Source organism: Sinocyclocheilus grahami, unplaced genomic scaffold (assembly GCF_001515645.1).
Source record: "Sinocyclocheilus grahami isolate Dianchi unplaced genomic scaffold, SAMN03320097.WGS_v1.1 scaffold36.1, whole genome shotgun sequence".
NCBI classification, from domain to species: domain Eukaryota; kingdom Metazoa; phylum Chordata; class Actinopteri; order Cypriniformes; family Cyprinidae; genus Sinocyclocheilus; species Sinocyclocheilus grahami.
In genome coordinates this window covers 24,145-47,366 of record NW_015505215.1, presented here as the reverse complement: position 1 = coordinate 47,366, position 23,222 = coordinate 24,145, and the positions used below count along the sequence as shown (strand labels likewise).

The 23,222-nt window shown below is 35.1% G+C and overlaps 1 protein-coding gene across 3 annotated transcripts in view; it reads right to left on the bottom strand.

Moving 5' to 3' along the window:
* Positions 1–2,856: 2,856 nt before the first annotated feature.
* LOC107581651 (uncharacterized) overlaps positions 2,857–23,222 on the bottom strand; it is a 23,142-nt gene continuing 2,776 nt past the window's right edge. The window contains exons 2-7 of one of the 3 annotated variants that reach the window (XM_016267273.1): positions 19,751–19,862; positions 18,007–18,555; positions 14,054–14,209; positions 12,350–12,561; positions 11,905–12,224; positions 2,857–3,243 (exon numbers count right to left, since the gene is read on the bottom strand). In XM_016267273.1, the coding sequence (XP_016122759.1) occupies positions 3,025–3,243; positions 11,905–12,224; positions 12,350–12,561; positions 14,054–14,209; positions 18,007–18,555; positions 19,751–19,767 (1,473 nt within the window). In that variant the 5' untranslated portion in view covers positions 19,768–19,862 and the 3' untranslated portion in view covers positions 2,857–3,024. The remainder of the gene's footprint in view (positions 3,244–11,904; positions 12,225–12,349; positions 12,562–14,053; positions 14,210–18,006; positions 18,556–19,750; positions 19,863–23,222) is intronic. The other 2 variants (XM_016267274.1, XM_016267275.1) reach the window with 2 other exon arrangements.

Genomic DNA, 23,222 nt, shown 5'->3' with positions numbered 1-23,222 from the left:
AATAAAATTAGTCGATCATAATGATCAATGATTTATAAAACTCATGGACCACTTCCATCTATTTTAATTTGTGTATAAGTCTGCACAAGTCTATTTTTCAAATATAAATGTCAAGATGACATTTCAACCGAATTAAAAGACAAGATGTTACATAGATGAAAAAAAATTGCCCACTTCATGATGTCCTTATTACCATTTAACTACATAAACCACACACAGAGAGAATCAGCCAAGAAGTAAAAAAAAACAAAGTGTACTACATCAGATTGTAATTATCCCCCGATGTCTGATTTTTGTTCTTTATTTAAAAACTGTTGTTGTCATATGTTATAGCTTCCAATACATATCATAATGAACACAGTACATTCACTAATGTCAAAATATTGATAGTGAGACCTGAAAGTTCAACGCATCTTGTAGCAGAAGGCTAATCATTTAATTGTGATGCAATCTTGAATCACATCAGGTCTTAAATTTTGTTTAGTGTGCAAAGGATATATATATATATATATATATATATATATATATATATAGACATTACATATCAAATAAATAGAACTGAAAGAGTTAAAGAAAGCTTAATAAAAGGAAGGGTAGTGTCCCACTTCCTGTTGATCTCTGTCTCATTCAAGACCACCAGCTATATATAAGTAATCATACATACCAGAAGTGAAGATCTGACTGTGTCTGGTGGGAATGTACACTTCTCACAATATGGTAATGTGCTGTTTCTAATTATGCACTGAATAGATCTGTATGTGTCATAAAATAGATTTTTTTATAAGTTAAATGATCAAAGCTTATAAGTTAATAAAATCATAATAAAATAAATAACCTGTTTGTCAAATAGCCTATGGGGGGGGGGGGGGGAGAGAGAGTCTGTGTGGCCCAGTAGGTCCATGGGTCAGAGTCATGTTCTCTAATAAATTACTTATTAGACCATTATTTGTCTAATAAAATTAGTCAATCATAATGATCAATGATTTATAAAACTCATAAGTTAAATGATCAAAGCTTATAAGTTAATAAAATCGTAATAAAATAAATAAACTGTTTGTCAAATAGCCTATGGATTCAAGGTTTTCTTTATATAACATGCATCAGTATCCAAAGTAATAGAGTAATCCATAATTGCTCTGAATTTCTTCCAAAAGCACCATATGAGTCATCCATCCTATGGCTGTAATATTGGCTCACAATCAAAACTGAGGGAGCTAAAAAGGTTGACGTGTCATAACAAGTCTCAGGATTTTGATCATAGAATTGAAGATTGAAAGTCAAAGAGAGAAATGCACACCAGAAGGGGGGAAAAACACTACGACGTTTAGCTAAAGGAAGCGAAAAGATACTGTCCACATTAAAAGAAGAACTTCACAAACATCAACACGAAGGTCTGCAGTTCAGCATTTCGGTAAGTATACACAGAGAGAATCAGCCAAGAAGTAAAAAAAAACAAAGTGTACTACATCAGATTGTAATTATCCCCCGATGTCTGATTTTTGTCATCTTGCCCATTCATATGTATAGAGTCGCTTGCTTTTAGAGACAGAACCACGCGCATGCCACAGACGCCAGCAGAGCTGTAGTTTATAACATGCTGTTTTAGATGACTTTGAGAGAGGACCTGAGCTCTGCGTCTGCAAAGCGGAATATTCTGGAGGAACATCTGCCTTTTCTCTTTCTTCACAGCAGGTGAATAGTAGTTTGCTCATGTTGAACTGGCACTTTTCAGGATTTAGTGTCAATCCACGTTCGCTCAGCCTTTCCATGACCATATATAAACGTTGGTCATGAGTTTTATGATCACCAGCATGAACAATGACATCATCCGAGATATTTTCTACACCGTCAATTCCCACTAGTGCATTGGCAATCTCGTGCTGGTATTGTTCGCTGGCAGAAGAGACACCGAAAATCAGTCTTTTAAAACGATACACGCCATTATGCACCGCAAATTTAGTGATCTCTCTTGATTCAGGGCTAAGCTCCAGCTGGTGGTAGCCCCATTTTAAGTCCAGCTTACTGAATATAGTTGAGTCATTGATGCCTTGGAGAATCTCATCCACAGTAGGCATAGGGTAGTGCTCCCTCACTGTGGCACGGTTAGCCTGCCTCATGTCCAGACTCAGTCTTATCTTTGAGTTGGCTTTAGGCACAATATCTGTCGTCCTAACTGTCATCTTATTCTGTCGTCCTAACTGTCGTCTTATTCTGTCATCTGTTCTGTCGTCCTAACTGTCATCTTATTCTGTCATCTGAACTGTCGTCCTAACTGTCATCTGTACTGTCGTCTTATTCTGTCGTTCTACCTGTCGTCCTTACCGTCATCTTAATTGCAGTCTTGTTACTGCACTGTAGTTTTGTTGTCATCTGGTTCTGTCGTCTTAAAGTGATAGTTCACCCAAAATGTAAAATTTTGTCATTACTTACCCTCAAGTTGTTCCGAACCTGTATGAATTTCTTTCTTCTGCTGATCACAAAAGAAGATTTTTTTTGAAGAATGTTTGTAACGAAACAGTTGTGAGGCCCCATTGACTTCCATAGTATTTTTTCCCCATAAAAACACAGATGCAAATACTTAACGCAAAGCTGTCCAAATAAAAGCAAAGGTGGCTCTTATAATATAAATAATACTTATTAATGCTCAGTTTTTATATATATATATATATATATATATAAACACACACTCACACCAATATCCGACAGTAGGTGAATAAAGGTGATAAAGCAGCAGAAATGTCCATTTGCAGTTAACACTATAACCCACTTAAAACCACTTTATTAGGTATTATACAAAGGTAAAGAAAAACAACATCCATGAACCATTTTCTGAATACACTCCTGAAAACATGGGGTCTTTCACTGTTGTGGTCATACAGTAGGCTGGCAAGCTTTAGTATTAACTAGTAATCATAATAGTAAACTAATTTGCAGATTTTTAGAATACGCAGCGAAATTGCTACAATACAATGATTTAGTTTAGAGAGACCAGGCTATGGTGACCCTCATTTAAAGTTATACATGTTAGAAACTGTAATCCAATTGCTCCCTTGAAACCCTTAATGCCTCCAAGAAAATGTCAACTCCAAAGCAAGTGCTAGTGCCAAGTGGATCCACTCTTCCTTGAAGAAACTGGAAAACAGCACTGTGCAGATTCTCAGGTGGTGGGGGAACTTCAATTATGTCATCATCATCCACTGGTGTTGGTCCCTCCCAGTCAATGCTGTGCTCTTCGAGATATGTCTAGAAGAGAAAAAAACTGAATATAGTACAATATATATATATAAACACACACACCACCATCAAGGCTGCATGTATTTGATAAAAAAAGAAAAACTTATACAGGTTTGGAACATGAGGGTGAGTAAATGACGACAGAATTTTCATTTTTGGGTGAACAATCCCTTTAAACCAGATGTTAATTTGTCCTGCTCTTAGTAGATTGTGTTGGTCAGTATGGAAATGATCTGGCTGTGTCTGTGTTCTTTAATGTGGGCATTGTCAGTAAATCACCTGCAGAACTTTACACTCCCATCGGCCCTTTTATGGGATTATATTGCTGTCATGCTAATTTGCCCTGTTAATTAAATCTGGCCCTATAAGTATCATACTGTTTCCAAACTTACATATACATTATATTTATCATTTAATTTTGATAATTTATATAATCATTTAGCAGACGCTTTTGTCCAAAGCGACTTACAAATGAGATAACTTATGGTGTTTGTTTGTGTATGTGTGTGTGTGTATATATATATATATATATATGGCAGGCAGTGGTGTTCTGAAATGAGGACGCAAAGTCCTCACAGTTTTTATTTATTTATAAATAAAATGTAAATTCATGTATGGAATGCCAAACCTGCCCAAATTAAAAATAAATAAATGCATAAATAAATATACAAAGAAATGTAAAAAGGCAAAAATAAATAACTATTCATACATTTATTTCCTTATGTATATATTTTTCCCCCCCAAATTTATTTATTTTTTATTTTATTTATTTATACATTTATTCATTTCGACTTTTATTTATTTTCACATTTATTTATTTATGAATTTATTAACTAAAGATGTTACAAATCTGCCTGGAAGAGGACATGTGTCTATAGTGTCCTAATGTACAGTAAGGAGGAGAGTTTGAGTGGGCAAAGACTCTCCAAGGATCACAGCTCGAGAATTGCAGAGATTAGTTGAGTCTTGCGGTCAGAAAGCCTAAAAAAAAAAAAAGACCAAACAGCCCCTACATCCCCACAAGTTGTTCGCGAGAAGAAGACTCAGAGCTGTTATCTCCGGAAAAGGATGTTGCAATAATTGTGGCCAACGTGAACTAGAGAACATGTTTTATTTCATAATGAGCTTTTCCCCCCATTTTCAGTTGTTTTACTTAAATGTAAGGTTAGAATTTTGTGAATTTTTTGAATGAAAGATCAAAAGGATAAACAATGCAGATTTATTTTCACATTGACCTTTGCTCATATTTACCAAGGGTGCCAATATTAGTGGAGGGCACTGTATGTGTATGCTATAATAAAATATTAATAAAATTATAGGGGCCACGCACCGAAGGTGCGATGTAGGCTTTGTTTAATTATTCAGCTTTTGCAATTAGTTAAACTATTGAGTTACATATATTCTAACTAATAAATAAAACAAGGTAATCACGTCAGCTTTTGAAAATGTCAAACAATTGTATTACTACTGTACAATTACAATTATTTATTTACTTACAATACAAATTAATATATTTGGCACACAAAAATGAGATGACGGACAGACAGACTTTCTCATTTACCATGTAATTAACTGTATGAAAAGGTAACTGACTGAATCATACATCATTCTTCCTAACATCTCCTTTTGTAAGTCATATGGATATGGAACAAAATGAAGGTAAGTGATGAGACATTTAATTTGTGGATAAATTATTTTATTCACAATATTAGCTCTCTTAAAACAACTTCTAGTGTTATAATAATCAAAACAGTCCTGAGCTAGATTAAGATTTAATTTATGCAAACCAAAATATCACTTTAATGTAATAATATGATTTTTTTCATTATCTATTTATTTTTGCATTCAATAATAAAAAGATTTTAACATTTACTAGCTCCACACTGGAGAGCTGCTTTATAGCAGAAAATCATGTAATTCTTAATGAATGTGACAGTGACCATGTTTTTTCATGTTTAATACTGTAAAGCTGCTTGTTTTAAATCAATCTACTGTATAAAGTGCTATATAAATAAACGTAACGTGACTGGGGTGCCGATTACAGATCTAGTGCAAACTTATCCACATCGCTATAATAATATGCTTTCTTAACTGCTGTTTTCTCACCGCTGTCATGTTTGTTGTGTGTTTATTGTGTTATTGAGAGGAAAGCATGCAGCGCATATTTTCAAATTCATCTAAACGCCACTCTCAGCACAGTCTGTTTTGGCTGCGTTTACACTCTGGTGCGGTGAAGAGATGGGTCCCACCTTAGGACCCCAGGAGTATGGCGGTCCTAAAGCTGTTCTCATGATAACTTGTTGTTGCTAACATGATCTGATTTTGAATTAAAGTTATGTTAAAGTTTTCGTTGAATGCTGAGGTGAAGCTGTACATGGAGAGTGCAATTTATAAAGAGAATGCTGACAGGGACCAGGAGAGAATGAATATTTATACTAAGTACACACAAAACATAACTAGCATACTGTCATTTATTTAAATGGATAAACTGTTAATAAGAAAAATAATAATGAAGACAAGTTAACATCATCACATGGTTCTTTTAATAACAAAATTTGAACAAAATAATATTGCGATGATTATCACAATAAAAATACTTACGTAATTGTAATAGGGTAGGGCATGTGCAGGTGGTTACAGTATAAGCTAAACTAGCACGCTTGTCGAATAGCTGTATGCTATGCAAGGTAACTAAAAAACACTAAGATCGAGAAATGTTAAATTTCAAAATCTATAGCTTCGGTTATATACTAGTATATGAATGAAACATACAGCACTTGTGCTCCTAATTAAAAAAATTTAGGAGCACAGTCAAAAATGTACGAGCACCTTCTGATCACTGAAAGAAATTAACCTTCCCATTATAAGGCAACATTTTACTCCTTAGAATGACTTTCTGGGGATTTTTAAAAAACCTTTGTAAGGACTTTTTTTTAACCTTATTAAATGTGTCATCTTTCATATCAAATTCATTAATTCATATTTATAAATTTAGTTAGAATAATAAGACACAATCAGGAAGAATAAGTTACCAATCATATGATGTATCAACAAAATTCATCTTTGCACTGCAGAGGTGGCCAGAAGTAGGGGTGGACGATATGAGCTCAAATTTATATCACGATATTTTACACTGTCCAGGCGATATCGATATTATATTGCGATATGAGAAAAAAAATTACAGGCAAAATATTTTAACCTTATATAACTAGAAAAAGTGAGGGATTGGACATAGACCTGAAAAGTCTTTTTTTTATTGTGCCATTGTTTTTCTCCAAAAAAGTGCAAATGCGCAACATGAGGTATGAATTAAATTAAATTAAATTAAATATTGTGTGTTTGAGTAGGTCAGTGGTTCCCAAACTTTTTCTGCCGGGCCCCCTTTTGTAGAGAAAAATATTTTCAAGGCCCCCCCCCCCCCTTCCTCTTCTTTTTTTTTTTTGCTCACTATGGCTACATGTATTTATTAAAAATACAGTAAACACTGTAATATTGTCAATTTAAATTATCTATTTGAATGTTTTAACATATAGGCTACTGTATTCCTCTGATCAAAGCTGAATTTTCAGCATCATTACTCCAGCTCAGTAACCATTTCTGATTATTATCAATGTTGCGGCTCGTCGGGGGAGGCAGGGGAGGCACAGCTTCCCCATAATTTTGAGGTGAAAATGGGAAGAGGACGATTTAATGTTAATAAAATTCACAATTAATTTTAGTTCATGTCTCAGAATGTGTATTTTTTGTTTGTAATTTCACAGTTGTAATACCATAACGTGAAAGCACTTTTCTATCGCGAATGTGCCAAATCTGTTGATGTAATTGCAACCGCTAGGTTATAAAGAAGGGGAGGGGGAGGCCAGTGAAGAGCTGAGCTCTCGTGCCTCCGTTGGTAAAATAAATGAGCCAATCAGCATCGAGTGTTCACTTTCAGCGCTGAGGAGTGTTGAGAAAAGAACCCTCGCATGATCAGTGTTGCCAATTTAGCGACTTTGTCGCTAAATTTTGCGACTTTTCAGACCCCTTGGCGACTTTTTTTTCCAAAAAAGCGACTAGCGACAAATCTAGCGACTTCCTGGACAAACCTTAGCGAGTCTCTGTGATCACTGGTACTGACGCAAAGGCGCGAGGTCAGCACGTACACACCTCTCTCTCTGCGTCTGATCTGTTCAGCGAGTGGCTGAGAGGAGCAGCGCGTTCAGTTAAAATAGATATTATGTTGCTTCTCTAATTTTACATGCAAATATAGCCGAAATCGCAGCACAGGAATTGTCTGTGTCTTGTCTTTTCTTATGTGCGTTTCATTTCATCAGACGATGGCTCAAATATAAAGCAGGATTTTTGTGCAGATTAACGTCTTGGAAGGGAGAGCTGGTTATGTAGTCTTAAAGGGCCGCATTTCAGTCACTATTTCATATTTATTCTGTTGTCTGACAACAGAAACAGTCATATATATATAAATGAAAACAGTTTTGCATTTAAAGAGACAGGCCCGAAAAACAGCGTGTTTCTGCTTCCACTCAAAATAGGCATTTTCAAAATTATATAATAAATGATATGTGGAGTATTTTGAGCTGAAACTTCACAGACACATTCTGTGGACACCACAGACTTGTATTACATATTGTAAAAAGGGGCATAATATGTCACCTTTAAAATTTGCAAAGTGTACCAAATTGAACAAAACTATATAAATGCAAAATTTGAATTCATGAATATATAACGGTATCCACGGTATAGCAAAATACATATCATGGAACAACATAATACGGTAGTCACTTTCATACTGGTATAGTGCCCACCCCTAGCCAGAAGAACAAAAAGGTAGCATTTAGGTATATTTACAGACTGTTTAATGAGGCTCAGAAGTGGCATGAATGCATTTAAATTCATGATAACCATGTTATGAGATTGATGTTTTAAATAGAAGTATTAAATGATTGAAATAACGGAAATGATACTTTAAAAATTTAACTAAAATCGCCAGTAGGGGGCGGCAAGTCACTTTTGTAGGCCTGGGAGGTGCTATTCTAAGTTGGTTTAAATCCTTTTTAACTAATAGAAGATTTAGGGTTAATAGGTAATTGTACTTCATCTCTGGGTCTTTCAACATGTGGTGTTCCTCAGGGCTCGATTTTAGCTCCTACTCTTTTTTTCTCTATATTTACTTCCTCTGGGTTCTGTGTTTAGAAAGCATGGAGTTTATTTTCATTGTTATGACGATGACATGCAAATATATTTACCAGTTACTATGAAAAAAGAAAGTGCTGTAAATACTTTATCTGCTTGTCTTGATGATGTTAAATCCTGGCTTTCTAAAAAAATTATTTTCTTAAACACAGATAAAACGGAGGTCATAGTTTTTAACTCCTCAGACCCCAGGCATCAAAATCAATTTGATCTTAAGCACCTAAATTCATTTACTTCCCCTTTTTTGGTGTAGAGTTTGATAATTCTTTAAAATTCGATAAACAGATCAGTTCTGTCGTAGGCTCCAGCTTCGTCTACCTTCGGTCCCTTTCTAAAATTAAACCATTTCTTTCTGTAGTTTCCTTAGAGATTGCCATCCATGCCTTCATCACGTCACGGCTGGATTACTGTAACTCGCTGTACTATGGCATTTCAAAAACTCAAATTTCTCGTTTACAGGTAGTACAAAATGCAGCAGCTAGATTTCTGAAGGGGTGTAAAAAATTTGATCATGTTACACCCATTCTGAGATCCCTGCATTGGCTGCCTGTTCAGTACAGAATTGAGTTTAAAATTCTTCTATTTGTCTACAAATCATTGAACAATTTAGCTCCGCCTTATCTTACAAACCTACTTCATCCCTACATCCCCACAAGACGATTACGATCCGAGGAAAAACTTCTCCTCCAGATCCCTCGCACTCGTCTAAAGACGAGAGGAAATAAAGCGTTTGAAGTGGCTGGTCCTATTCTCTGGAACAACTTACCATCTCATATTGGAATGGCCTCCACTCTACCTGTGTTTAAATCTTGTCTAAAAACTCATCTTTTTACTTTGGCGTTTATTAATTGATTTCGTTATAGTCATGTTATGTGTATTTGACATTATGCTATTAATATTTTACTTATTGTATTTGTGCTATTGAGTGTACAGCACTTTGGTCGGCTTTTAGCTGTTTTTAAATGTGCTTTAGAAATAAACTTGAACTTGGGTCATTGAATTGACTCACTGCATAAACGAAACAACTGTGTTTGCTCGGAGATGCACGGCAGTTCAGCTGTGAGTTTGTTTGGAACTATGTTCGTTGACGAAATAGACCAAATCTGACAATACTGTTCCTAAAATGTAAGTAATTTAATATTAACTTCATGTTTATTGAATTGTTGTATAAAAGCAAAATTACATTTTGCAAACTCCCTTTATAATCATTAAAAAAAGCTGTCACTTGTCTCAGTTCATCGCGATCTCACAAACTTCCGTTATAATTAATGAAGTTGTCTATACAGCACTATGAATGCCTTATTTACATCGTGTTTTGAACGGTGTAACTTAAACGCCTCTGATCGGCCATTGGGTTCAAGAAAACATCAGTGATTGGCTACACTGCTCAACACTGCAACAACACAGTCTCTCTCCACGCTCTACAGACAGAAAACACAAATACGCACTGGCGCGTTTGCAAAATCTGTTTGGCCTGTTTGCACCCTCTAGCAAACCGGGCCTGATCGGGTCAGTCGCACTGATACTCCAAAATACTTTTTCACATTTGCACGCAGTAATTTTAAGTCGCAAATGCCACTGAAATGGTCGCACTGTAGAACCCTGTCTAGTAAGCATCTTCTTATGTATTGCATCCGGGACCGCTAAATTACAGTCTTGCGCTACAGCACCACACTGGTCAAACCGCGTTATTGCAGGCCCTTACATTAGGTCATATGAGATCAAACAACTATTCCAGTGATTCTCAAACCTGTCCTGGAGTACCACCACCACTGCACATTTTGTATGTCTCCCTCATCTGACACCCAATTCAAGTCTTGCAGTCTCTACTAATGAACTGAAAAGTTGAATCAGGTGTGTCAGATGAGGGAGACATACAAAATGTGCAGTGGTTGTACTCGGGAACAGGTTTGAAAACCACTGGACTATTCGACAAGAGAATTTTTTGTAGACAAATCGTTTCAGCCCTACTCTGTAAGTCCATAGAATCGTATGGTAAATTGTGAAATTTGGCACACAGATAGAGGACAGTCCAAACATTCACAGCAAATTTGGAGTCTATAAGTCAATCCCTCTAGCGCCACCAACTGTCCAAAGTTTCACTTACATTGATGTAAATAACTTTTGAACCGTTTTTTCTTCCGATTTCATATCTCAAGATGATTTGAATGTACCCTTTGATGTAATTTTCCATCTAGTGGTTATAATAGTAATTTTGTCATACTATTCACTAATATTGTTCTATAATTCATCTTTACAAATTATAAAATCACTATTATAACATTTACAATCACACTGATAAAATTCATGACTTGCACTAAGGATTTTATTAACGAAAATTTATTGTAACTATCTATATCTACAACAAAATGTGTGTGTAAGCATGATTAGAGTTTATTAATCGTGAAAGCAGAAATGCCCTTTTCGGTCATATCATGATGCCCCATGGAAAGCGATTTCTACCGAGGGGATATCAACCAATACATTTTTGTTTCAATGTTTTGGGTTTGTTCGTGCGTTTGCCTAAAAAAAACTGCTTAATTTAGCATAACAATAATTTCAGGAACATTGCGAGAAACATGCTAATGTTTTTTTCTTCTTCTGTGCACTAAAATAAAAGGTTTGTGAACCTGCACAGCTCTTCCAGTTCATATAGATTTGAACGACATAGACTCCGTCCTACACCAACTACGAATTCTTTTTCTAATCATTCATGCCTATGAAAGACGGCCGAGCCAATCAGAGCAAGTATGGGGTGGAGCAAGAGTGCACCCCCCGCCTATTCTGCAGGTTGCAGCCAGGTGTACTTGGGTCAGAAGCAGTCGTTCAAGAAAACGCATAGAAACCTAACATCTTGCAGTTTATTTAGTAATTGTTTACATCCATTTCTCGATTTTAAAGAATCGGATCCCTGCAAGAATAAATTACATTTTAAAATATATTCAAATAAAAATGTTATTTTTAACTGTTATATGTCATAATTTACAGATTTTACTGTATTTTTGCATTAAATTAATTCAGCCTTGCATTGTGAGCATACAAGACTCAAAAAAAAAAAAAAAAGATCTTACCAATCCCAAACTTTTGAATGGCAGTGAAAATAATTATTTCACCTATTTCAGTTGAGTTTCAGAATCTGATAAAGTATTTTAGCAGTGTTTATAAAGTGTTTAGTTTCAATTTATATTAATAAATATTCTTTGTTTAGTGGACTCAAATGAAATAATGTCAGTCATAATATATAGTCTACTCACATAACTAATACAGCTCAAATATTACTTTTTTGAACTTTAATGGTTTAAGGCTATTGGTTTCCTCAAATTTAAGTTAACTTGCATGGTAATTTTATAGTATCATACTGCTAGATGTTTTGTGTTATTTTACGGGACTATTTTTTATTGTATTGTAATTTGCCTGTTGAATATTATCACAAAAGCATTACTGTACATTTGACATTTTAAGATAGCTTCATTAACAGACCTGCTCAGACAGTGGGTCACAAATTTGATCGCTGTTCCGTAACTGCCCTTCAATCCATAACTGCTGTGGTGACCTCCCATGCTCTGTGGAAATTGGATGCCGATCCCATGCTTGCTTGAAGAGCTGGAGATGCATATTGATTCTTGGGAGCATCACATAATGAAGACAAATGATATCAAGTTCATTATCAGGATTGAGAGCACCGGTGCTGGAGAGATGTTGGAGTGCAGAGTGATAGTTGACTGTCACAGCACACCAAACATCTCTCCAAAGTCTTTCAATTCGCTGATTATGCACGCTGCGTCCAGTGATGAAACTTTCTAAACAAGAGAAAAAAAAAGCAATTATGAAATAGGACTGTCTTTTAATATTATTTTATATACGATTTTATTTACAGAAAAAAACAAGTGCTAAAACTGCTAAAATTACATTATCCAAGAAATACCTGTTCCTCTATCTGGATGCTCCAGCATAAAGCGTGCCACCTCAACATTCTCTCCACCTTTATCACTACGCACTCTTTTAGGTACCCCAAAGAGTTGCACAGCACCAACAAATGAAGATAGAACAGTCAAGGCTCTATTGTTGTCACTTGCATGCAGGTACATGATTTTCCTACTGTACCCATCTATCCCCCCATGGATCACAATTCTCCATCTAAAAAAAAAACACAAAAAAAAAACATTATGAGTAGGTACAGAAGCTATTTTATGACATGAAATATAGACACAAAGTCTTAAATATTTAGAGCATTAAAGGGTTAGTTCACCCAAAAATGAAAATTCTGTTATCACTTAGCACTTATAAATCCATAAGGCATTCGTTCATCTTTGAGACACTAATTAGGAGATTTTTATTGAAATCTGAAAGATTTCCATCCATTGAAAGTCTATATTAACCCAAAAGTTGGAAGCTTAAAATTGATTTAATTTAGGATTTTATTGACACATAAACATTCATTCTTATGAAATGGTTAGTTCCGGTCCATGATTCTGATTGGTCAACAGCTGTGTTTTATTCATGTTAAACACGGCTACAACCGCTTCACCCAACGGTTCTTTGTATCACCAAAGACTTTATAGGGACTTTGGTATCACTGCACTACACCCTTAGCAATGTAGACATATGTTTGTTCTCATTCATATTGTTCATTGAAGCTTACTGCAGCTATAGCATTTTCCTTTAGGTCAGTCTTAATTTCATAATAAAAAAAAATCATAACACTGACAGCACTAGTCAAAGCATTTGTCAGTTGCATTCCGTGTTCACAACAGTATTTGCCTGACTCACTCATAAAGAAAAACGTTTTTGCATACTATGTTTACTAATGTATAAGTGCAGAGGGAACAGACGGAAAGTTCCTAGTCTGTTTTTATTTGGATATTTGGATATTACCACGATGACGCATAGGAACATTCCGTTGTTGTTCACGGTCAGGGAATATTTTTTCCAGCGGAAGAAATGCTTTTAGTAATTGTACTTCATGAAATTTGGTTTGATTCATATTTTTTTGGCTTTTATAATTGTATTGTGTGGTAACCATTTTATAAAGCCAATAAGGTACTTGGTGCTAGTGCTGTATCGTGAATAAGTCATGGCTGAAGGGCTTGCAGGTACGACGCGAACAATGCCCTTCTGCAGTGACTTGTTTGCAATACAGCCTCAAATAGCCTACCTTATTGCTTTCTGAACATATCTTAACTTGTGTTATAAAGATGAACTAAAGTCCTTTGGGTTTGGAATGACAAAGGCGGGTGACTGATGACAGAATTTTCGTTTTTGGGTGAACTAACCCTTTAACTTTCAATATGCTTACTTTTTTAAGATGGGGATACAAAATAAATGTAACAAACATGTTTTTCATATTCAGTTATTCATTGGTATATGTATTAAAAATGAGTAATGTTAGTACCAGCGATGGTGTGTTTTGCTTGAACATAATAATAATGTCAATCTTTAAACATTTAATTCCTTCATACAAAGACTGAAATGACTTCTATCCCATCATTACCTTTTATTATATGTGAAGCTGGATATTATTAAGTAATCACGTTGTAGTGTGTAAAATAGATTTTACAGCATAATCTATTCTTTATCTCTACATTTAAAGAACTGACTTTAGCAGACATAAGTGATTGAAAACAATTACCGAATCAACTTATGGTTTCCGTCAATATGCCATAAAGCCATGGGTGCAGGAACAGAGTATACTCTTCTCTGAATTATGTTGATTCCAAGTCCACGACATACAGTGCCCACAGGATCTACAGTCCGTAAAGTTTCCATTACTCTGGACCTCTGCACCCTTGGAAAATTATACAATTTACAAAGTAGTTATTAAAACAACTTCCATTGCACTCCAGTAGTCAAAATTACTTGCTATTTCTGATCCAAATATGTTTAAACTAATCTTGTAGTCAAGACCACCTAATCCAAGACCAAGTTGAGGCCAAGATCTACGTGTTGAGACCAAGACAAGACCAAGACTTTGAGCGGTTGAGACCAACACCAAAGCAAGGCGATACAGAGTCAAGACAAAGCACTCCTCAAATTCATCTGAAAGATCCACATTTACTGCCTGAAAAATGTCGTCTTTTTAATCAGTAAATACAAGATGAATAAGACACTACATAGAGCAGTTACCGATTAAATGAAATCATGAACAACAAAATGCTTCTTTGACTGCAGACAAATGCAAAGTAAAAATGTTGATTAATGTTTTAAAGGGGTCATATGATGTTGCTAAAAAGAACATTATTTTGTGTATTTAGTGTAATGCAATGTGTTTAAGCGGTTTAAGGTTAAAAAAATACACTAAATAATTCCATATAATGTACATTATTGTTTCTCTTCTATGCACCGCCTTTCTGAAATGCGGCGATTTTTACAAAGCTCATAGGTCTGAAAAGCTAGGTGTGCTCTGATTGGCCAGCTATCCAGTGTGTTGTGATTGGCTGAATACCTCAAGCGTGTGACGGAAATGTTACGCCCCTCACCATACTGTGATGGCATCTCCCAGCACGATGAGAAAAAACCAATAAAACCCATTACAAACGAGGCATTTGTTGCATCCAGCGGGGACATAATTACTGATTATAATGACTTATACTGTCTCTTTATGCATTGCGTTGCGTATCACGCCGCGTAAACATAACACCATGTCTGCATTTGTGATTGGAGAAACAACAAACAACAAGCACTACTCTACACTGCTCAAAACTCGCGTTTGAATCGTCATATAAAGGAATCCAATTGACACAACTTCACACACAATTTTATACGCAGGACTTGAACCTACAATCTCTGGACCAGGTGCCTGTCACTCATCTTGTTGCGCCACTGGGAAGACATGTGTTCATGGAGATTACGAAGTTAATTCCTAACCCTAACCCATAGTTCAAGTGAGAATCAACTCAAAATGAAGAATTTTTGTAGAAATGCACAGCATGTTATATTTTCAATAAACACGATGAGAAAAAACCAATAAAACCCATTACAAACGAGGCATTTGTTGCATCCAGCGGGGACATAATTACTGATTATAATGACTTATACTGTCTCTTTATGCATTGCGTTGCGTATCACGCCGCGTAAACATAACACCATGTCTGCATTTGTGATTGGAGAAACAACAAACAACAAGCACTACTCTACACTGCTCAAAACTCGCGTTTGAATCGTCATATAAAGGAATCCAATTGACACAACTTCACACACAATTTTATACGCAGGACTTGAACCTACAATCTCTGGACCAGGTGCCTGTCACTCATCTTGTTGCGCCACTGGGAAGACGTGTTCATGGAGATTACGAAGTTAATTCCTAACCCTAACCCATAGTTCAAGTGAGAATCAACTCAAAATGAAGAATTTTTGTAGAAATGCACAGCATGTTATATTTTCAATAAGTTCAGATTACATCATTCTCAGAAAGACTCAATGTCTGGAACAGAAGCAACTTTTACAATTAACCATTTAGCATGCTAAGCTAACTAACGTAAGACAACAAACACAAGCAAGGTCACATTCGGAGACAAATATCTCAGAAACTGTAGCGAATATCAAAAATCTCTTCAGTCATTTCTGTGCGGCTCGGTCCAAAGATCATTTGAGCCGATTTTGGACAAAATTGGACTTTGGACAAAACTTTTTCATTTACTTCAATATGGTGGACAGGTACATTTAAGGAAAATGACAAATGACACATTGTTGGAATCTGCTTAAGCCAGGGAACAATTTAACATTGAGCAAACAAAATTTGGACAATGCTTTCAAAAGTTATAAGCATTTTTGCAAAATTCCTTATATCTCTGGAACACTAGGTGGTGCTGTGTTCAAACTTATCAGGTACCTTCAGGACATTCTGATGATGATACATACCAATTTTTGTGAAGATATGAAAAATTGTTTAAAAGATATTGCAATTCATGACAAAATTCAAAATAGTGGACATGTGGTTCATCCGATATTGACAAAATTGGTATCCTCGGAATCCATAGACACCAAGATCATGATTTTCTGACAAACTGTTCAAATGTTATTGGCCAAAATAGCCATTTTGATCTTATGATCTTATCTTATGACCTGTAGGTGGAGCTGTTCCCAAATTTTGGCATGTACCCTCAGATCATGGTCCTGAAGCGTACCAATTTTTGTTTCAATTGCTCAAAGTTTGGCCAAGATACAGCCTCTAAACCAAGTTCGAGACTTTTTTTTTAACAGCAGATCAAAAAATCTCTAGAGTTGTGCCAAATTTCACAATTTTCTCATGTTCCATTGATAGGGCTGCCATAGACTCCCATTCGGGAGGAAGAATTATAATAATAAGAAGAAAACTAACAATTACAATAATTAAATTATAAATAAATTACTGATTGCATTTGAAGCAGGAAGCTTTACATCCACTTACATTCATTAATGATTTTAACAAATAAAGCAGACAGTCCACTGGCAATTTAGTGATGTCCCTGCAGTCGTGGTCTTGACTGGTCTTGAAATAAAATCCTGAATCCTCTTAATCTGAGGCAGAGACAAGCCTGAATACAAATGCAGCTGAGACTGAGACGAGACAAGACCAGGACCAAGGCCAGTCTCAGTTACTACAACACTAATATACACTTACCAACAAAATCCTGTGGCAGATATAAAGATTACAATATCAAATAAACCATATGTTAAATAAAACATTCTGTCTGAATTAATGTTCTTGTATTGTATCATAATAGACGTGCTTACAAACATTGGAGGCAAAAAGCTGGTCAAGTGTTACATAAAGGAGTTTTCAGATGTATCAGGCCTAAAAATGAAAAAATACATTTTCCCCATTCAATAATGTTGAATTAATTTCTGTAATATTCCAATCAAAAACCAAGTAACATATCTGTCAAGACAAATATCTGTGTAATAATTTAAACTTTGATTCAATTATTAATAATAAAAAAAATTCATTTAAAGGGATTTGTCAATTCAAGGAAGGGTGTTTCTGTCAAAAGTTTAAAGAATCTCAAGATCAGTATGTGTCCTTATTATGGATAGGCCTATTGGATAAAATATTTTTTATTTTATTTGGCAAAACAAAAACAAAAAAATTCTCAATTATTTGAGAAAATAAGTTTCATGGGCGATTAGAGGTATTGCATGCTATAAGCAATATTTTTTAAATAAACTGAAGACAGTATTTGGAATTCATTAATCGTTTTGCATTATGCGTTATGCGTTATTAAGCGTTATGTTCAAACAAATGGACAACCTCTCATTTTTATTTAAGTTTAATTCAGTTTAATTATTCAATTGGAAAATATATGTATGTCTAATAATGATGCTGCCATCTTTTAAAAGTAATTTTTACTCCCCTGTAATTTGGCTACAAATCTCAGGTGAAAATTGTCATTTTGACCCCCTGTACAAATCAGTGGATTACTCCGTAAATATACATTCATGACATTTAATATTTTGGTTTTCATTACTATTTATGTTTGTCTTTCTTCAGAAAAAAATATTAACAAAATCTAAAATTTGAGCTGTGGAAGTTTCTGAAATTGGGTTAATTTGACACGGAATGACCCTATATAGAATCATTGTGTGCATTGCATAAAGACTCACCTTAGTCCAACACTGTTAAGGAATCCACTGACTCGCTTTATTCCGGAGTCAGGAAATTCTGTGATGAAGTCACCTACAACTTGTCTAAGCTCCTCATCTGTAATTTCAGTGTAATACATTCGTACTGACAATCCATATTCAGACATTCTTCTTCTTATTGTTCTATAACTGACACAGAATAAGCGTGCAATTTCCTTTACAGTGAAATTAAATTCCAAAAGGTATTCCAACTGCTCTGGGGAAATGTCCCAGTGTGGGCGTCCTCTGTCTCCAGTCCTTATCTTGGCAGGCCTAAATCCATGCGTTGACTGAGTTGACTGGGCTTGCAACAAATACAATACCCTTTGCATGCTGTCTAGTATGTCGTCAATTTCCCTAGAAACACCATTCCGGACACATCTCACAAGAATAGAAAGCAGGTTCTCATAACGAGTGTAGAGAAAATCCAAATCCATTTGATTCGGGTGCATTTCAAATTGCTGACAAAGTCGCTGTGATTGAGAGTGAATAAACTGTAGCAGCTGATAGCTCTGTTGATTATCCTGAAAGCTAAAAAATAAAAAAATTAAATAAAAAAAGAATCTGCTTAGGCTAACTGGGTCATTTCTGTTATTCGGTTGATGACAAATAAAACGCTTAGGCCTACTATATGATTTATTCCTAATTTTTTTCCACATAGTTGGGTAATGATTCTACCTATTGTATTTTTTCCTGATTAAATTAAATTAATTTTAACAATTATAATCAAGGTTTTCAGATTGTCCGTCAATTTAGGTTCCATCCTATTGATTTTGACTACTTTCCCTTTAAATGAAAGTTGGAAAAATTAAATGACATCATATCTAATGCTGCCTTCACGTGCTATGGGAAATGTCCAACTTCCCACTTCTGAAGTTGTGATTACAAGGTCATAGCATTCAAATGTTGACTTGAAAGGGACTAGGAAATTAGTATTTATGATAATTCCAATAGCACGGGAAGGCAGCAATAAAGCTGACATCACTTGTACGCAGGGAAAACAACTTGGGCTAATGAATGAGATCCTCTATTATTTTAATTGTTTATTTTCATAAATTTTATCTTTCAAATGTTTACTTGATAAACCTTCCTTGTTACTTACAGTGGCTGATTTTAATTCAGAATGTCCACTGTGTTAGTGTCCACCCTGTTAGGTCTGAAGTGCACATAGTGACTGTGAAAGTAATTTATGTGCAAATTAAAGAAGTAGTGTATTTTAGATTATTGACAATGTTTTACATGTTTTCCATCTAAATTCAGTTCGAGCAAAAGTAATAACGTAACTGGTTGTATGTGAGATAAAAAAATTCATACATCCATCCATACTTTATACCACATTTTTACAATAATTTCATAAAATCAGCACAAAAAAACAACAACTAAGAATTCAGTTAGAATGATAATTTACTGGAGTATCATTAATGTACTACTTTTAAAAAGTAAACAATACATTTTAGGCATTTTATCTGTCCCGTACAGGATGTACATTTTTGATCTTCCATTTTATTTAATAAATGGCTACATTTATTTACCTGAGTTTGACAATTTTTTTTTAAATGGTTTACATCACTCTATCAAACACAAAAAAGTATTTTAAAACTGAGTTCTAGGCTACTAAGGCTACATTTTATGATGGGAAAAAGCTAACGAAAACCAGAAATGACCCACATACATTATTAAGAAGGAACATTTTATAATCCCATAATTGTTGAATGCATTATTTTACCTGGCTATTGAAGTCATCCTCGCTTACTCCAGTGTGTGGGGTTCATTCAAAATTAATACTTTTCTTCTTCCTTTGTGTTTTTTCTTTTTTTGCCATACACCGCACAGAATTTCTGGAAAATGGAAAGCAGAAAAATTCAAATTCGGTAAAAAAAAATTAAAAACGGAATTTGAGAAAAAAATAAAAAAGTATTTCATAGAGCCCTACATATTGAATTACATTGCCTATCTTTTCCATTGCATTGTGTTGAATCAAATTAAAAATCGGATCGAACTGCATCGTAATGGGGTGAATTGTATCGCATCGGTAGCTGTTCATATGCATCTTTAATGTATCGTATTGTTGACTATGCATCGAGATGTGTATCGCATCGGCCTCAGTTATGGACATGCACATCTCTAATGCAAACTATAGCCAACAAAAGTTAAACTTGAATGAAATAATCTTAACTTTTCTCAATGTGGGCACAATGAAAATCACTATGATGCTTAGTCTACATTATATTTAAGCTCCATGCATGTCTTTGTAAACATATCTTACATTTTAAAAGGAAAACATTTTTTTCACCACTTTTTTTCAACTCACTGTGGAACCATTTAAGCCTACCTTATGTGTTTTAATGAGGAATCACTCTAATTACAAACTTTGATAAATTTTCTGAGTTAAAGTGTTTAATGATAACATGTATTTGTGTGCTTTTACCTTACTAACCTTTTACCTTACCTTACCTTACTTACTACCTTAATGTACAACTATATTTAGTAGGGCTGGGACAAAAAAATCGATTCACCTAACTATCGCAATTTTTTTGTTTATGATTTTAAAACTGATTTTTTTTACTCCAGTATCGATATTAATTCAAATTATATATTGCTTTATTTTAGCCCTTGCATATACACGAGAAGGACAGAAGTTACCCACTTTTGTTCAAACAGGGCAAAACGTGTTGTTATCTCTAAGTGTTACGCGACCTAATATCCCTTTCAAGATATGAGATTACCCACACTTCAATGAATGAACAACGCAACACTAAGGCCCAATCCCAATTCTACCCCTTAGCCCTTCCCCTTTCCCCTACCCCTCTGTTTCGCGCGTTCACGTGAAGGGGTAGGGGTGTCTCGATTCTCTTTTGGTTGGAGGGGTAGGAGTAAGGGGAAGGGCCAGACAGCCCTTCAAACGAAGATTTTGAAAACAGCAGCGGGTAGCCTAGATTTATGCTTTCAGTTTGAATAGAAATCTTATACAGTACAGTTTGTCGATCTAAAATGGTAATTGTGCATTAACAGCTGTCAACCATGTCGGTACGCAAACACGCTGTCAGAACTTATTTCTACAGCGCATTTTTTATTTTGGTCGCGCATGCGGACCTGCGGACCACTTATGTGCACCCCTGTTTATAGTTCAAATGTAAACACTGATGTCTACGGTAGCAATCAAAATATAGTAAATCACCTTTTGATTCAATAACGTTTCAAATAACAACTGTATCAATTACATTGTTTCATTTCATAGAGCCCTACATATTGAATTACATTGCCTATCTTTTCCATTGCATTGTGTTGAATCAAATTAAAAATCGGATCGAACTGCATCGTAATGGGGTGAATTGTATCGCATCGGTAGCTGTTCATATGCATCTTTAATGTATCGTATTGTTGACTATGCATCGAGATGTGTATCGCATCGGCCTCAGTTATGGACATGCACATCTCTAATGCAAACTATAGCCAACAAAAGTTAAACTTGAATGAAATAATCTTAACTTTTCTCAATGTGGGCACAATGAAAATCACTATGATGCTTAGTCTACATTATATTTAAGCTCCATGCATGTCTTTGTAAACATATCTTACATTTTAAAAGGAAAACATTTTTTTCACCACTTTTTTTCAACTCACTGTGGAACCATTTAAGCCTACCTTATGTGTTTTAATGAGGAATCACTCTAATTACAAACTTTGATAAATTTTCTGAGTTAAAGTGTTTAATGATAACATGTATTTGTGTGCTTTTACCTTACTAACCTTTTACCTTACCTTACCTTACTTACTACCTTAATGTACAACTATATTTAGTAGGGCTGGGACAAAAAAATCGATTCACCTAACTATCGCAATTTTTTTGTTTATGATTTTAAAACTGATTTTTTTTACTCCAGTATCGATATTAATTCAAATTATATATTGCTTTATTTTAGCCCTTGCATATACACGAGAAGGACAGAAGTTACCCACTTTTGTTCAAACAGGGCAAAACGTGTTGTTATCTCTAAGTGTTACGCGACCTAATATCCCTTTCAAGATATGAGATTACCCACACTTCAATGAATGAACAACGCAACACTAAGGCCCAATCCCAATTCTACCCCTTAGCCCTTCCCCTTTCCCCTACCCCTCTGTTTCGCGCGTTCACGTGAAGGGGTAGGGGTGTCTCGATTCTCTTTTGGTTGGAGGGGTAGGAGTAAGGGGAAGGGCCAGACAGCCCTTCAAACGAAGATTTTGAAAACAGCAGCGGGTAGCCTAGATTTATGCTTTCAGTTTGAATAGAAATCTTATACAGTACAGTTTGTCGATCTAAAATGGTAATTGTGCATTAACAGCTGTCAACCATGTCGGTACGCAAACACGCTGTCAGAACTTATTTCTACAGCGCATTTTTTATTTTGGTCGCGCATGCGGACCACTTATGTGCACCCCTGTTTATAGTTCAAATGTAAACACTGATGTCTACGGTAGCAATCAAAATATAGTAAATCACCTTTTGATTCAATAACGTTTCAAATAACAACTGTATCGATTACATTGTTTCGCCAACAGGGGCGACAATAGACTGAAAATGTGTTGAATCTTGAATCAAGATAATGTAGTTCTATAATGGACGATGCTTCTGAAATAAAACTCAGAAAGATGTGATTAATTGTTTTTGTAAATATGAATTATCTTATATATCATGTACAGTCTATGAGTGTATGATTCAACTGTTTCCCATGGTCTACATTTAGTCATTTAGCAGACGCTTTTATCCAAAGCGACTTACAAATGAGGACAATGGAAGCAATCAAAAACAACAAAAGAGCAATGATATACAAGTGCTATAACAAGTCTCAGTTAGCTTAACGCAGTACACGTAGCAAGGGTTTTTTAAATGATATAATAAATAAAAAGAAAACACAGAATAGAAATAGAATAGAGCAAGCTAGTGGTAGAGGTCTTTTTTTTATTTTGTTAATTGTATAATAAATGAAAAAGAAAACAGATAGAATAAAAAAAGATTAGAAAGCTAGTGTTATTTTTTTGTTATTTTTTTTTTAAAGAAAACAAGCAGCAAATTAATAGAGAATAGAGAGTGCTAGAGTTACAGGTACAGAGTCAAATAAAGATGGAAGAGATGTGTTTTTAGTCGATTCTTAAAGATGGCCAAGGACTCAGCTGCTGGGATTGAGTTGGGCAGGTCATTCCACCAGGAGGGAACA